The 17,197-nt window shown below is 51.4% G+C and overlaps 2 protein-coding genes across 10 annotated transcripts in view; one reads left to right on the top strand and one right to left on the bottom strand.

Moving 5' to 3' along the window:
* Positions 1-6,392: 6,392 nt before the first annotated feature.
* Positions 6,393-8,097, top strand: LOC127477785 (translation initiation factor IF-2-like). Its single transcript, XM_051802705.1, has 2 exons — positions 6,393-7,080; positions 7,533-8,097. Exons 1-2 carry the CDS (start codon positions 6,460-6,462, stop codon positions 7,947-7,949), a joined length of 1,038 nt encoding a protein of 345 aa, XP_051658665.1. The 5' UTR covers positions 6,393-6,459; the 3' UTR covers positions 7,950-8,097.
* A 1,910-nt stretch (positions 8,098-10,007) lies between these two features.
* Positions 10,008-17,197, bottom strand: part of DNAJC5 (DnaJ heat shock protein family (Hsp40) member C5) — a 31,994-nt gene continuing 24,804 nt past the window's right edge. For all 9 annotated transcript variants that reach the window (XM_051802662.1, XM_051802660.1, XM_051802661.1 and 6 more), the window contains one exon: positions 10,008-16,779. In XM_051802662.1, the coding sequence (XP_051658622.1) occupies positions 16,676-16,779 (104 nt within the window). In that variant the 3' untranslated portion in view covers positions 10,008-16,675. The remainder of the gene's footprint in view (positions 16,780-17,197) is intronic.

A 17,197-nucleotide genomic window follows, 5' to 3' on the forward strand; every position in this document is an offset into this window, starting at 1 on the left:
ATCTTGGATCCGTCGCCCTCCCTGTCAGCCCGCCATGTTCCTCTCCCTCACCCCACCATTACCGGCGCTAACAGACCGAATTTATTTTGTTCGCAACAAACTGCTGGTAGCAAACACCACGTCGGAAACTGTGTGGGTGGTGGGCGGCTCCCTCCCTCCCTCCCTCCCTCCCTCTCTCCACCTGTGCCTCGCTGCCCCCTCAGCTGGAGGCAGCGTTCCACCCCCGGCCATGCCGGCCATGGGCTGGGGCGGTGAAACAGAACAAAAAGCGCTCTTTTTTTTTTTTTTCCAAGATATTGATCTAAGATGTTCTGAGAAGTACAGGCCGTGAGGCTGTGCCACAGCAGGGTGGGGGATGCAGCTCCTCATCAGCCCAAACCGCCTCGCAAGGGTCACGCTATGATTTAAGTGGAAAAAAGGGCAAACGTGGTGGGTTTTGAGCCCAGCCAAGCCCAGCACTCCACAGACCCTGACCAGGACAGACACACACCGCTCCAGATCCCACCTGCTGCTGACCAGCCCAACCAGGAGCATGTGGCACACAGGGACACCATACAGGGACACCATGGTCACCCTCCCCACTGCCTCCTTCATAACATGGGGACACTTGGGAAAGGGGCTGAAAAAAAAAAGAAAAAAAATCCCTTTTTTCTCATTGCAACCCATGCTTCCATCTGTCCAATTAAAGCAGCCCGAAAAAAAAAATAAAGCCCGAAAGTATTTGATTTATTGCTATCGCAAGGATACCATGGGCTCAGATGCATCCCCCTGCCATCACTGGGGTCCCACCTCCCATGGCAGGATCCCTGCTCTCAGCAACACCTGCAGCTCCCAACCATCATTAGGGTCCTACCTAGGACCCCCACTCTCAGCAGCCCCCTGCCATCATTGGGGTCCCACATCCCCCACCAGGACCCCCACTCTCGACAGCACCAGGACTGCCTGTGCTTGATTTCCTGCCTGGCATGCAGAGTGACCCAAACCCTGACTGGTCTGACCCATGGCAGAGCCTCTTGAGCACCATCCCCTCATCACCAAAAATAGATCCGAGCAGTTAAACAAAAAAACAAAAAAAAACCAAAAAAAACCAACAAAAAACAAACAAACAAACAAACAAACAAAAAAAAAAAAAAAAAAAAAAAAAAAAAAAAAAAAAAAAAAACCAACAGACAAAAAAGGCGAACAATGTCTGCTTGACCATCAAAGAGCAACCACAGTCATTTCGAGGCAGGAACACCTGAGAAGAGGACTTTCGGGTTCTGTTTTCTCTTTCTGCAGCAGATGTGCTGAGTTTTCTCTGAAACAGATGAAATCTCTCCTTGCCCGAGGTGACCGTACAAGGAGCTTCAGTGCTGGCAGCTGCTCCACTTGTGGGCTTGGTGGGGCTGGAAAGAAGCCCAGGGATCAATGGGTCAGAAGAAACGACTCATTTTCCTTTTGAACTTGTTACCTGCTTGTTTCTCATTTGGGCAGAAAGAGGCAAAACTTGTGGGCTGACACCTGGGTGCTCACCCCAATACTCATCCGAGAACTCGGCAATTCATTGCAGGAGTGGGCTGTGGGGTCAAGGCCACCTCCTTGGCCTGAGTTTGCGTGAGCAACATGCTGCAGCTCTCTGGACCTGGCATCTCCAGCCCACAGCTCTGTAGGAAACAATCTTAGCCAATTGTTAAAATAATGCAGAATTTCCATGTATTATGGACAAGAAGACTTGCTGCAAAGAATGGCTGTTGGCATCAAACACTCTGCTCTGCTCACAGAGGCAGGTTTTCAAAAGTCAGTATCGAAACAGGGATGGAAAACGGAGTATTTTGAAGCTGTTGTATGAGGAGTGTCATGCACAGTGATCATGCAAGCTGATATATCCAACACGCTACACACAAACGTGTTTACCTGGTGCTACTGGAAAATTTTTCAGCAGCACCTTCATACTGTCTGCTGCTTAGAGAGATCCTTGGCCAAGCTCACTCACCAAAGAGGCATTTATAAACACCCAAGACATTTAAAAGACTTTATTTGACCTCAGTTCCTTTGGACAAGGACCTGGAGTGACAGGACAAGTGAGAACAGCTCCAAACTGACAGAGGGCAGGGTTAGGTGGGATATGGGGAAGACCTTCTTCCCTGTGAAGGTGGTGAGGCACTGACACAGGTCACCTAGAGAAGCTGTGGCTGTCCCATCCCTGGAAGTGTTCAAGGCCAGGTTGGACAGGGCTCAGGGCAACCTGGTCTAGTAGAAGGTGCCCCTCCCCATGACAACAAATTTCCAGTTAACATTTGTTGAATCACAAAATCTGAAAATGGTTTGGGTTGGAAGGGACCTTTAAGCTCATCTCATTCTAACCCTCTTCCATGGGGTTGTGCCCCTCCAGACCAAGAGACATCACTTCAGATGGACCTGGATCCTTTGACAGCACCCGTATTTTCACAGCAGGCAGTTTTCCACCTTTTTCTTCGCTCTCCTCTGTTCTACAGCCAAAATGACTCTTCTGCACACACCAAGGATAACGAAAGATAAAAATAAATGGCTCCCCTCCAGATCTGCTCTCTTGCTGGGCTTGGCCACACTGGAGGATCTGCTGTCTGAGCTGGAGTGGCTTTAGGGTGGAATGGGATGCAGACAACTCCACAGCTCCTGGTCAGGACAGGATAGAGCTTTGCCTTGTAAGTGCGTTCAGAGAAGCAGCATTTAGAAAACACTTTTTTGATGGGTGGGGTGGGAAGGAGAGTCTTCTTGTTGAACTGAGGAGCAGGACCTCTCCACCCCTCAGGGATAGGGAGAGGGAAGCCAGAGCAGCCGGACTGGGCATTGGAGGATGGTCTGCAGCTCCCACACCCAGGGCATCCCTCCTCACCTCCCTCTCCATCTAACAGCACTTTCTCATTTTCAAATGAGTCAAGAGAACCACTAAAACACAGAGTAGTGTTGGGGTTTCTTTCTTTGCCTCACTTCTCTCTGCCGCCCTGCCTGTCCAGCGTGTAATGGAAATTTTACCACAGTCACTCGATGAGCAAACAGGAAGCCAACAGAGAGCGTGGCAGCTCGCTGTGGCCCAGCTCAGCTCAGCAGGGTGACAAGGAAGGCCATAAAAGCCAGCAGGGGGGTGGCAGCGGGATCAGAGTGAGCCAGAGGCGCCAAGGCTGGCAGCAGAGCAGGGGAGCTGGTTCTGGGTTCGCAGGTAAGGCAGGCGCTGCCCTGAACCTTCTTTTTCTCCTTCTTCAAATGATTCCCGATAATTTTGGAGAGTACTTTCCACTGTTTGCTTGGGGCCAGTTGGGAGGATTCTGCCACTACCTTATTCTCTGTCCCAAACTCACTAAAATTTCACCTTGCTCTGAGAAACTAATTCTATTTGGGTTTTTCCTCTTCTTTTTCATCTTTCCAAGCCCATAATACAAAGCTTAAAACTCCCCAAAGCCACTCAGATTTCCAGCGGAGGTACTGGAGAAGGTAAAGCTGGGCTGTAGTCACACAAAACTCGTGCTCCTGCCAGAAAGATTTTTCTTCCCTTTGCTCCCAGGAAAATCCAGAGTCACTCCGTTGAATAGTCTTGGCACTGTGGGGGTTACCCAGAGCTGCATCTGGCTCAGTGTACACCACACACATGGGTGTTAGGACCCAAATGAAGCAAGAAATCTAGAAAGGGACTGAAAATGGATCACAGTTTTCCTTCCTCTGTGTCTTTTGCTGACAGCTTTCCAGGCTGGCTCACTCCTTGCATGTAGCTTGTCAGTGACAAACTGGGAAAACCTTTCCTTTTGATTTTCTGCTTAGTGCACTCATTTTGATTGATGAGCTTTTAACACTCATTTTTCCATACAACTCCCTGAAAGGAGGTTGTAGCCAGGTGGGGGTCGGTGCCTTCTCCAGGGAAAAAAGTGACAGGACGAGAAGAAACAGCCTTAAATTGCACTTGCCAAGGTTTAGCTTGGATATTACAGACATTTCTTCACCAAAGCAGTCGTCCAACACTGGAAGAGGGCTGGACCTGCCCAGAGCAGTGGTGGGGTCGCCATCCCTAGAGGGATTTAAAAGTGTGGATGTGGCACTTTAGGATGTGGTTTAGTGGTGGGCTTGGCAGTGCTGGGGGAATGGTTGAACTCAGTGATCTTAAAGGGCTTTTCCAACCCAAAGGGTTCTGTGATTCCATGATTCCATGGGAGCATGAGGGGCGATATGAGGAGGATTGGGTAGGTCCCACAGATAACACCACCATAAAACCAGAGTCAAGGGGCTGCTTCTCTGCTGTCTCCTCTAAATCCCTCAGAGATTGGAAGGTCTGGGCAAGCACACAGTGCAGGGCACAAGGCACATGGCTGGGGGTTTGGCGGCTGCCTCGGCGAGGGGCACCTCGAGGACTGTCTAACCTGAGAATGGTGAAACATCAGGGTCAATCTCAGGTTCGTCAGCCCATGAGATGCCTTCTCCAGAGCGGGACGGGCAGCGCCGGCCCCCACCGGCCCCGTGGCTGCTCATGGGGAAGCACATGTGGAAGCACAGCAGGGAGCAGGGAGGCACCAGAGCTTCATCTGCACCCTGGCACGGCTGTCTGTGAGGATGGGGAAGGACCAGGGCTCGTGTCAGCTCCCCAGGGAGAAAAGGGAGGAAAGTGGCCAGCAAATCCCACCTGTTCCTCAGGAGAAGCTGCTGGAAGCTCGGCCGCACATTAGTGCCAAAGCTGTCACAGTCGGTGACACAGCAGCTGCCACGTGCAAGTTGCTGTTCATGAGAGAGAAGGCTCCAAGTATTAAAAATACCTAATTAGGAACCTCTTCGATTCCCACCCCGATCTGTGCCTCTGTGCGCCAGTGAGCACAGCCCAGGGGTGAGTTTGGCATCCCTGAAAGCATCATTAACACGTCGCCCCTCACACTCCTGACTAGAGGAAGAGACAGTTACAGCCCCAAAAGTGACGATAATGAATCCCCAGGCAGCACACAGGGCCTGTCAGTGCTGGATGTGTCAGTAATTTATGAAGGGAGCACAAAAATATAGCTTTTTTTTTTTTTTTAATTTTCCAAGCTGAGTTTCCTAAATAAAACACGAGTACAAGACACACTTGTCGCAATCAGTCTTTCCTACAATGAAGTGACTAATCCTAAAGATAAACGGTCTGAAGAGTTACCAGCCCCAGTGCAGGCCATGGGGTAAGGGATGAACTGAGCTGCCTCCCTCTGTGTCTGCTCCTGGCCATGTGGATGCCAGTGCAGGAGCAGCAATCCCTGCCTACAGCCACTGGCTCACTCCTTTCAAACCAAGGTGGCCCCCAAAGCCCCACGGGTGATTCCAGGCAGGGGAGCACCAGCACCCACCAAGTCCTGACCTGACTTCAAGGTGATTCAAAACCATTCCAGGAGCCCCCATGAGCAGCTGGGTAGCACAGGGAAGGCAGCTCCATTCCCCTGCACTGGGATCCAGCTGCTGGCAGAGCCTTCTCCTGGAGTTCCTTCTCCTCCTGGGATTTTGGGGGTCTCATTTGCCCTCAGCCCCCAGCGGGTCTGGGGGATGCCCTGGGAGCTGCAGGCAGGGCCCCTGGCAGGAGAGCAGGGCCAGGCTCAGCACCGGTGTCAGGGTGGGGGCCAGCACGGGGTCAGGTGTGGGGGACAGGGGGGAGAAGCGGGCTCAGGTGGAACACTGGAAATGACAGCGGATCTCAATGATTCAGTGAAGAAAAGGACTGACAAAGCTCACAAAGCTCACAAAGCCAGCGGGAGGCAGCTGCTCCCCCACCCCCTTCCCTCCCAGTGCTCGCTCTGCTGCTGCTGGAGTTATTCTGCAATTGGGGGGGCACAGGAGACCCCCCCACTTGTCACATCCACAGAGCCCCTGAGCCCTTCCCAGTGACCCTCAGAACGTGGCAGAGCCCTTGTTTTTTTGGGTGGCTCCTGCCATGGAGAAGGATGGGGGGGTTCTTGCCATTCATTCAAGTTCTACTTAATGTGGGTTTGTTTGGTTTTTCCCCTTCTCTTGAAATGTTTGTTCCTCATGAGGGGATTTTAATTTTAGATACAGCAGTGCTTCTGCAAAGAGAAGTGATTTCTGAGCTCCAAGGGCCAGGTGATGGAGGTGCCGTCAGGGAGGGAGGGAAAGGCAAATGAATCCCTTGTGTAGTTCCCTTGGATTCTGGGAGGCATCCCAAAGTGTGTGTCTGTGATGGGATCAGGCCAGGGGAAGAACATGCCTTTGTACTGTGCCAAAGAGGGGCAATTGTGCTCCAGAAGTGCATTTCACTTCTGCAGTGAAGTTTTCATCCGTGTGAGAGCCGGAGAGGGATCACTGGGAGGAGCCGGGAAGGAGTCAGAGCTGCCTTTCCCAAACAACTGCCAGAGGAGCCATCAGGAAAACTTTCCTGCGACATGAAAGGCTGTAGAGCTCAAGGTCGAGCTCACACACACTGCTGTGCCCCAGTGTGCCCCTCTGCCGTGGGCACACGTGACTCTGAGGGGACCAGGGGTCTCCATGGGGGTGTCCAGGGCCCAAGTGCCAGGAAACACATCCTGGTGCGATGTGGGAGCGTGGGGCTCAGCCAGCTGGTCCTGCTGCACCCCCAGTCGCCCCTGTCGCACACAGAGGGCCTGTCATGCACACACATGTACTCACACACATAACCCCTCACCTCTCCCACGCCCCCGGGCTCCCCTCCCACCTCCTGAACCCCCCCCACCGCCGACACGCACAGCAACACCCCTCAGACCATTTGTACCCTCTTGCATGCACACCCCACACACCCGCACGGCCCCCCAAAACAATCACCCCACGCACCCCCAGACTCACACGCCCATGAACACCCGTGTCCCCTTCCCAGACTCTCCCTCTCTTTCATCCCACGTATCCCCGTGTCCCCCCAGACTCTCACCCCCACGCACTCCTGTGTACCCCCAAGTGCTCCTCCAGACTCTCCGCCCCTCCACCCCCCGCATGCCCGACTGCCCCCCGTGTCCCACCGGCTGTCCCCCCGTTCAGCACCGCGGACAGATCCCGGCCCCGCTCCCATCACGTGGCTCCCACCGCCCCTATATAACGCGGTGCGGGCGGCGCGGAGCGGCGCGTCCTGCGGGAGGAGCGGAGCGGAGGAGAGCGGTGAGACACGCACCGGGAACCGGGACAGCCACCGCCCCGGGAGCCCCGGCCCGAGGAGGAGGGTCCCGACCCCGGGAATGTCCGGTCCCGGGGAGAGGACGGTCCCATCCCGGGGTGGGGGAGGGTGTCCCGTCGCAGGGGGTTCGCAGGTCCTGGGGGGTCCCATCCCAGCTGCCGCGTGTGTCTCATGCCTGGAGGGGTGTCCCATCCCGGGAGAAAGGGTGGGTGGGCCCCAGCCTGCGTGGGGGGTCCTGTCCCCAGAAGGATCCTGTCCCAGCGACGGGGGGCGGAGTTCCCATCGGAGGGGGTGGGGGTCCCGTCCCGGGGGGCTCCATCCCCAGGGGATCTCATCCCTGGGGTGGGGGTCCCCCATGGGGTGAAGCCCCTGGAGTGACCCCTAACCGCAGCAGGGGGATGTGGGGGGCCGGGGTGTGGGGGGGCTGGCCTTACAGGCATCTGGCCCCGGAGTGGCTGCGATGCGGGTCAGGATGATTTCGGCTGCCTCCGTCCTCGTCCTGCTCTTCCTGCCCTCGGAGACCTGCTCACCCCTGCAGTGGCCCCGGGGTCCATCCCGCAGGCTCACCCTGGCCCCCCAAGCCACCTGGGAGCCCTGGATGGGCGCCCCGCGACCCTCGGTCCCTGCCGCCCATCCCCTGCCCCAAAGACTGTGTCAGCTCCACGGGGCAGAGCCCACCCCGGCCCCCCGAGCCCCGCGGGCGCTGCAAACCGGCAAGAGGCGAGACGGCAAACCCAACTCGTTGGATCTCACCTTCCACCTCCTGCGCGAGTTCCTGGAGATGTCCCGGGAGGAGAGACTGGCCCAGAAGGCACTCAGCAATAAGCTCTTGCTGCAGAGTATAGGAAAATGAGGGACGGTCGCTGAAGGGGGGGAATGAAGGAGATCGACCCCACAGCGAGACGCCACGGCACAGCGGAGAACGGGGGGAATGCCGGGGGCTGCAGCCGGGCCCAGGGAGCCCCCGCCTTGCCTGGCAGGGTCCCTGTCACTGCGTCCCGCGTGTCACTGTTGTGCATTAAAGTCACCCTCGTACCTGCCCTGCTGTTGTACTTTTATGCATCCTCCTCCCGTCATGAACCTATCACCAAACCAGGTCTCCCCCCAAACACCGGAGCAATCCCAGATGTATCCCTGGGTGAAAAGCAACAGCATAAAGAGCTCCGAGCGGTGCGGCTTGTGCCTCCCCGGCTGGGAGCTGCACCCCGGGACCCAGCCAGGGCTTCTCCTCCTCCAGTATACCTGTGAACGGCTCAGAGAGCCGCCGCTTCCCGGCTTCGCAGCAAGTCTGCACCTTGCCGTGTCGCAGCTGGGAATTTGGGACAAGGTTTGAGGTTGGCAGCACTCAGAGGAAGATGAGCATTCATGTAAAGCATCGGCAGCAAGAGCACTGCAGGCCCCCCAAGGGGTCCTTGTCCCCTCCCTCCCCACTCTGTGTCCTCTCTGGGGCACGGACACACACACCCCTCCCCGGCGGCTCAATCCCCCTCCCGCAATCACAGCCCCGTGCTCGGAACGGCTGTTCCCACCCCAGCCTGTGCAGGGTCTGCTGCTGGGCACAACGCGGCTGAAGGGGGTCTGGGAGGGCTCCCAGGCACTGACTGTCACTGTGGAAGGAGGGAAAGTGTCCTGGGGCCCTCTGCAAACAGGGGGTAGCTCGACATCCCCTCTCCACGGCCAGCTCGGCCATCCCAGCCCTGGCTGACTTACTGGGGTGGGCACAGGGATGCACAGGACCTCCAATACCCTGGGGGTATTGGAGAGGGGACAGTGAGGGAGTGGAGACTTGTGGGGTTAGGACAGAAATCATGATAAGGATCAGACCATGCCAAGATGGGAGCACAGGGAAGCGGGAAGGAGCACATGCCTAAGTTGAGCAGCTTGGGCTTGGCTTTGTGACACAAACCTGGCCTGACCCTGCACCCCACACCTGCCTCTCCAGAGGGGCTGCTCTGCCCCAGCACCTTTTCCAAGTGAGGCCACAGCAGCTCACAGCCAATGAGCCAAACACTGGCTGGACCGCTCCAGCATCCTCCACCCACTGCATCATGCACTTCCTTAGCACCTCCAGGCGAAATTTTGCTCCCGTGATCCCCAAGAGCACGTCACAGAATTCCAGAATGGTTTGGGTTGGAAAGAACCTTAAAGCTCATCTCATTCCATCACCCTGCCATGGAACCCTCCACTAGACCCATCCGACCAGACAACCCCAAACTTAAACAGGATGATTTTTTGCTCACCTCCATCAAACATGGAACTCATCTTTCCAAAATGAACGATCGTAGTGAAGCTGTGCAGGTCAGAACAGATGCTGGTGCCACCCCCAGCAGGAGCAGCCCTGCATTCCCCCAGGCCTGGGTGGCTGGATGAGTCTGTGCTGCCTTGGCTCCCACCTTGGCTTCCATCAGTCTTGTAGCACCCTCAGCACATCTTCTGCTCGTCTTTGCTTCAGTCTCTCTGCTGGCGACACCAGGAGCAAAACCACTGTCCAATAACCTGAGCTTCTCCAAAAAAGGGTATTTTTACCACAGTCAGTCAGACATCTCCCACCCCCAGCCCTGAAACAATTTCCCACCCCACCTGACAACTCTAACCTGCACTTATACCCCAAATACCTGCCAGACTCTTGCACCACATGAAGATCTTTGGCTTTTAAGGCTCAGAACCAGCTGGGACCCTATGGCAGGTGCAGGAGGGGCAGAGGGGAGCAACTACACTCCCTGCCCCAGGGACTCTGCACCCAACCCCACACAGTGTGCCCATCCCGGGGACAGGTGACCTCTCCCCTCTCCCCTCCAGCCCCTCCGTGTCCCACAGTCCCTCCCTCTCGCACCAACTTCCAGGGTGCAAATGTGGAAAGAAAAAGCCGGTGGGCATTTCTGCATTGAAAACATTTATTTTACAACAGTGGTTTCCGATAACTTAGCAATCTTTATTTTAGTTTATATTCGGACATACAAGACACAAATTACCATGCTAAAACAGAAAATAATTCCTTCTGCCGTCGCTGCGGGTATGTACAGGAGCTCAGTAGTATCGAGTGTTACAATCCACAAAGTTCAGACAGCCACGTCTACTTACAGACAACTCAAAGTATGGTCCTTTAGTAACATAACAAAATAGATATATGTCTATATTATAATTGCTTCTCAGATGCATTTATACTTCGATTGTGGTGGGTTTGGGTTTTTTGTTTGTTGTTTTTTTTTTTTTTTTACTATTTTTTCCTTTTTTAAAGATGGGCTCCCCCTACCCCCACCCCCCACCCGAGTTGAAGTGCAGTGCAAACGCAGACGCGCCTCTCCCGGCGCCCTCAGCTCCCGCCGGCTTCCTAAGGAGGCCGGGACAACCAAACCCCATGAGGAATTACACAGTTCAGGGCCTTGCTCACATGCAAAATGAACATAAACCGCCTGGGATGTCAGCAGTGACACCAACCAACCCATCCACACCCCGCCCCAGCCTGGCGGGCGACAGTGGGATGAGAGGGAGGAAGGAATGACAGCGACTGGCTCAGCATCCAGCAAGGAAACAGCGCGTTTGGAATTGGCAAACTCGGAGTTCATCAACCATGATGGACACAAACAGAACTTCAGAGGTGCCAGCAGTAAAAATCTCCCCAGTATTCCCCCATTTCTGCTGTGAAGCAGGAACCCCCGGTGTGCTGCATGTCAGGAACAGCCCCTGGAAGGAACGGCCTGAGGAGGAGGAGGAGGAGGAGGGCGGCAGCAGCTCCACCCAGCATGTGTAGAGGGGATGTGGTGGGACTCACAGGTACATTGGCCACAACTGTTGTGCCTTCACATGGATCACTGCCAGCTTCAGGTTTAGGAATTTCAGTAACTCCAAGTCCTTATGGAACCAACGTGCAAGCGGAGGGACTGTGCCCGGCCGTGCAAACACACCACACTGCTCACGTGGGAACTCACCCGAGCAGAGCGTGGGGAGCAGAAGGTGCTTCTCCCACTTGTGTGACCCATTTATTTATACAACAGGCTCCGTGTCCTCAGCAGTCCCTTGACCCTATGGGTCTGGTTTGGGTTTCCCTGCAGCTGAGAGGAAAGAAGCACAAAAGAGGAACACACCTTCCACTTGTCTGGCTGAGTTCAGAGCAGTACTTTGAGCCAAATTTCACATTTTTATCACCAAATTAAAACCAGCAGCAAGTCCTAGGTGCACACCTGTTGTATAAATATATACATATGTGCATATATACATACATACACACGCGTGATGCTGCAGCCCACAGCCCTCAGCACAGGGTGGACCTTGCTCTGTGAGCTCACCCAGCCCCGCTCCGGGGAGTCCAACGTGGTGAAAACTAGGGAAAAACCCCAAATCAATGTGTTCTATCACAGCTCCAGTGATGAGCACATCGACCACATCTGAACACCCCACGGACCAGCTGCACGAGTCCAAGTCACTCCAGAGCTGCCCCTGTGCCCTCTGCCAGGTCTCCCTTCTCTCCTCCAAAGGAAAGCTGGAGATGGCAAAGGGGGCCAGGACAAGGGGCAGCTCATGGAATTCAAGCAGATTCTTAAATTTTTGGAATGGTTTGACAAGCAACCGCTCACAGACTGCAAGAGCACACCCACAGGGCTGGCTGTGGGGAGACGGAGCAGAGAAGACAATGGCACTCGGGAATGAACAGCCAGTTTATATAAGAGCTTCCTCTATACATATACATATATATATATATATATATATATATATAACCACCAGAAATTTCCAGCATCTATCCTTTTAATACCAAAATCAACTGTGCATGTAACATTGGCATAATGAAAGTTTGTCTTCCAGATTTCTGGCATTTGGCTTGTGCAAACATCAAGGACAGCCAGGTTCCTTCCCGCGGCTTCTCCTCGTAAAGAAAGCATCTTCTTAGAAGGACACGGGAATTGCAGTCTTGCCGAGTCCCAGATAGTCCCAGTAAGTCTCCCAAGGCAGTTCATGGAGCAGACAATGGATCTTGTGGGAGCTGAACACTGACAAATTTCCTGCCACCTGGTGAGCTACCGGTTATGATTCTTTTGAGAGATTTTAAGCAGCTGTTGGTGCAATGAGACACTACAAACTAGATGATTTCCACTAGAACACAGAGAAGCGGCACCAGATGATGAAGCATGTGAAGTTTATACCAACCTGACACTACAAACACGAGTACTGGGGGGTTACAGCTCAGTGCTCCGAGATTAACGCGCATTTAAACACCATCCGGAATTATTAACACGAGGTGGGGGCTGCAAACGCCGCCCTGACCACCCTGCTGGGGTCACCTGTTAAACATGATGCCAAGATACAGGTACACTGGGTACAAAAAACCTGCAGCACAAATCTCCTAAATTATCCAGAAATGGCAAAAGACTGAAGGGCACAGGGACAGACGAAGGGCACAAAGTAGGTGAGAGAAGCAGGTGCCTCTCTCACGGAGTGTGTGTGGTACAAACGCCCTGGTACAGCCCCCCAAAGTGCACTGGTGTCCCGCCACACCACACAATCGTCTCGTGGATGGGACAGGAATAGCTTTTCCATCAGGCTCCTGCCCTGGTTACACCTGTGTGAGGGTGTTTCCAGGCTGACAGGATGGGGGTTGGAGAGTTGCACTGCCCTGACCGCAGCCCTGCTGCAGGACTGGGTGTTTCTGTGCCCAAGCACTCCTCAGTTCTGCTCCTCCAAACCTCCAAGAGCATCCCACTGTAAGAACACTAGGAGTGCTAATATCTAAAGCAGTTTAAAAAGCTTACAAATCTAAAAAGAAGACTAAAAAGGGAACATTTCTCTAAAACGTCACTGCATGGGACCAGCAGAAACCGACACCCTACGGGACGCCACTGAGGCTTACATAAATTTATATACAGATAAATATTTAAGAGTTTCCTACAAAAATCACTAACAAAATGAGACTGGCATTTAAGGGCTGCAATGCCCCTCCAGTACAGTGCATTGGGGATGCCCCCATCCCCAGGGAGGACGGGCAGGGCAGATCCAGCACCTCCTTCTCCAGCAGTTCCACACACCGGGAGGGACAGACAGCACCCGAGTGCTCTCGGCAGCAGCTTTCCCTCCTCAGCCTAAGCTAGGAATGACTCTCCATGCAACACAGCTCAAGGATAAAGTCAGTGGTCCTGAACACCAGCTCTCCAGATAGGATTCATCCTGATGGAGCTACAAGTGCTAAGGAAATCAGTGCTGGAGAGGTTGGAGGAGCTGGACGGAGCTGGTGGAACGACTGAAAACGGAGGGCTCAGGCAACTCGTACAAATGATACAACTTTAAAGAAACAAATAAATAAATAAAATCCAAGCTCAAGTTTTGATTCTGGCAAGATGTTGGACAGAGATGGACAGTGCTCAGGTTTGATTTTGGAGGGAAACATTCTGCACTAAGCCAGGTCAGGGACGCAGTGCTGGGACACTGCAGCTCCACCTGCCCAAGCTCAGACCTCCTGTCTGAGCTACTCCACCAGATTTTAAAACACGATTCCCAATATAACTTTACATTTACTAGGATTCCACTTGGTCATTTTTAAGTGTAACTCATGTTAGAGCCCAGGGTACTCTTGTACCTTCCCTCCAAGAGGGGAAAAGTGGGCATTAATCTACTTATCTTCCAATTACATGATTTTGGCTTTAAAGGAGGAATGTTTAAATCGCTTCCTTACAGAGTTCAAGAACTTCATTAATACACAACAATCCTAAAGTCAAGAGATTAGACAGTAACACTGGCGAACTTTAAACAGCTTCAAAAAACATGAATATTCATGTAGAATTATGTTTTTCCATCATTCTCTGTAAATGGGATCTTAGAGTAGTTTCCCTTGGAGCATCTAACATCACTCTGGCACGTAACAGACTAATTTCCTGTTCACACACCACCCACAGACAACTGACAGGAAAGCAGTCTCTCTCCAAACTCATCCCTTGCTAAGCAAAGAACTAAAACTGTAGATTTATCTTGGATGTCATCTTTCCCCATGGATAATGGTGCTGCCTCTGGTCCTCACACTTGTGCTGCCCACACTTTGGTTCATCAGGAGCCTGCAGAGCGACTCCAGGTGTATCCCACACCTCCTTGGAGCCACAATGGAAACAGCCCAGAGGGGTTAAGAAATAAGAGGATTATTCCAAATTAACAGCAACAACCAGCCCCCAGCAGGTGGGGCAAAGCTGCTCCACAACAACCAGCTTTGTGTTACCACCGAGAGGAACGCGGGGACAGGGACTGTAACTCCCTTCCCCATTCACCAGCTCTCTCCAATCAGCCACACTCATTTACAAAGCCAAAAATCCCCAACACCTTAGTTTTTTTTACCAAGAACACAATTTGCACGGTCAAGGGCGATTTTAACCAGCGAGTGTTTAGGGACAAAGCCTACAGATATCCAAGCATATTCCAGCCTGCGATTCTACATCAAGAACAGGCTTCAGGCAAAATCTACAAGGACCATCAAAAGTTGGGTGTAAGCCTAAAATCTGCTTTTCCTTCCATGGGGTCAAACAAAGACATTAATTAAATAAGGACCTCAAGCCAAATCATACTCAAATGTCCTCAAGGCCACCTAAGACAGAAAAAGTTAAAAGTATCTTGCAGTAAACTACCACATTTCAGGTCTAAAAGGACCTCAGGCAAGGAAGAAATGACTTAAGGAGTGTGCTACTGAAATCAAGCCATTAGTTAGAAGTCATGGGGTTTTTCTGGAATTTTGGGGGCCTGATGTAGTACCAAAAGCATGTTGATCTGCACCAAGCTCCCATGCAGGCAAACGTGCTTCTACCAGCAGCCACAGCGAAGTCTGAGTGTGCAAACATCCCTCACTGAGCACTGAGACCGTGTTAAGAACATTTTCTCCTATCCAGCTTGTTTAACAGGGTTTCACGGTGGATTTTATGTGTTACATCACTGCTGCTCACGCAAAGACAGAGGGAAAATATATTCCAAATGCTTCTCTGGCAGGAGAGTCCCCATCCTATCCTGGCGGTTTTCCTACAGACCAACAGAGCTTTACGCTGCTCCCAGGTAACCCCTGGAGCAGCAGATACAGTGGGAAGGTGCCAACAGCCCCTCCACAGAAAGAGGGGGAAAAACAAAATAGAGAAACGGGGGTGCAAAGGACAGCAGAGTGATAAAAAGCAGAATGATAAAAACTAACGAGGCCGTAATTACCCGCTCAAAGTGCCAAGTGTGGGTTCTCTGTAGCTGTTCTAGATCCTGATTCTGTATCCTCTAAAGCAGGATTACTGACAACAAAATACACCAGCAACTCAGCAGCTGCCTAAAATACCTTTTTAACAGTTAAATTCAATAAACCATGGTTTACTAGAGTAGAATTTGGACTTGATTTGGTTTCAAAATAGAACAGGAAACCTTTCAGTGGTTTCCACATAGTTGTTCTGAGGAAAAGAAAAACACTGGTGTAAACAAATCTAAATGCAAGACAATGTGCAAATTATACAATATAAACACAAAGAAAGGTGGCTTGTTCTTAAAAATCCATTTAAGTACTCCACAAAGGCGTTCATGAGAAAATTAAAGGGTTAGTGTATTACAAAAGCTTTAAAAAAAGACAGGTAATACCCCATTTGTCTACTAAAATCTCAAATTATCAGAACAAATTTTTACAAACCAATTTTTTAAAACACTTCTGATGTTGCCTGCATTTTACTCACTTCCTCAGTGAGAGCCAATCAACCAGTTTCACTTTAAGATTCTCATGCATTCAGAAACAAAGCTGCACTATTTGGTCTTTAGCATTTCAGGAAAACAACTGAACTCAAACCAAAACAGAATTGTGCTTGGAGTTAAAATCTCACTGCCACCACCACAGGAGCCCATTCCCAGTTGGTTTTGGTTCCATTGTCACTGGAGATCGCCTCACGCACAGTGAGCTGTTCAATTTACTGTTCAAAGATTGGCATCTCTCCCTTTTTATGTTTCAAGGTAGATTTATTTAAGCTGAAAACCAGCATTAGAGAGGACTCCAGCTCTGCAGGACTGGCATTTTTTGGTTCTTGGCTTTGTAAACTTGCTTAGATAAAAACGCAGGAATAGGAGGAATGAAAGACTCGGTTTGTTGCACTCAAATGAAAATCCTCAACTTTTAAAGGTCTTTGAGAGCTCAGCTGTACAGAAGAACAGTGACTTCTGTGACGGTTTTTGAACCTAATTTTTAGGCCAGTACTGCTGCTTAAAATGCAGAATGTCTCCATCGCACTGATATTGTGACAACTCAATACTTTACACCACAGACATTGAACATAACTCCATACATGCTATACAAAAAAAAAAACAAACAGGGAAATAAAAACCAAAAGAAAGGAAAACAAATAAGACCGTAGCTAAACTGCTTTAAATACTGCATGCTACAGCACTTCACGTATCATCGAGATACGACACTGAAAGGTGACAAAAGGCTGAAGGGATTACAAAATATTTTCGGCAGGTTGGAAAGCTGCCTTCTTACTGTGGCAGAATTATTCCCCCTCCCCATTCTCTACTTCTAATGTTCATGATTCTAGTGTTGAGTTGGCCATGTATTTATTTTTTTTTTTTTATCCATTCTAATGACAGTGTTTCCTTAACTTAATTAAATCCATCAGTGTGGTAGCTGGGGTGAGAGTCAGCTGTGAGCTGGGTTGTCTCTGTGGCTGATGCTGGCTGTATCACAATAGGTGCGTCTGAGGCCTCTGAAAAGGGAAGACAAAAGGCTTAGGACACCAAGGAACAAACACAGCACTGTATGTTTTGGTAAGCACAAGTCACATCTCCCTGCAACGCTCTGATAACACAGTTTCACGCTGCTCTGAGAGTGTGATGTTAATTCCCTGATTTTCAGTGCACACACAGCGTTCGACTCAAGTCTACATGTGTAATATTTATCATATTTCCTTCTCCCTGTAAGGGCAGCTGACCCTCACCCACCTTCAGCAGTGCCCATTAAAAATGTCATCAGAGCTTACACAAGGCTCTACAATTTTTTTTAACTATTGGTTTAATTATACAGAAAGAGCTTTATACCTGAACAGTGTCAGACAGAGCTACCGGGGCAGCAGTGCCAACTCCTGATGCAGTTCGAGCTGCCTTGACGCCCCCAACCTTTGGGGT

This window comes from Manacus candei, unplaced genomic scaffold, assembly GCF_025592945.1.
Source record: "Manacus candei isolate 608988 ecotype Guabito, Panama unplaced genomic scaffold, ASM2559294v1 h1tg000057l, whole genome shotgun sequence".
Taxonomy (NCBI): domain Eukaryota; kingdom Metazoa; phylum Chordata; class Aves; order Passeriformes; family Pipridae; genus Manacus; species Manacus candei.

Bases quoted from the DNA above. Each gene is read 5' to 3' on its own strand.
- LOC127477785 (XM_051802705.1), top strand. From the start codon at position 6,460: ATGGGGGTGTCCAGGGCCCAAGTGCCAGGAAACACATCCTGGTGCGAT. The intron at 7,081-7,532 runs GTGAGACACGCA...CTGGCCTTACAG, and splicing joins GAGCGGAGCGGAGGAGAGCG to GCATCTGGCCCCGGAGTGGC.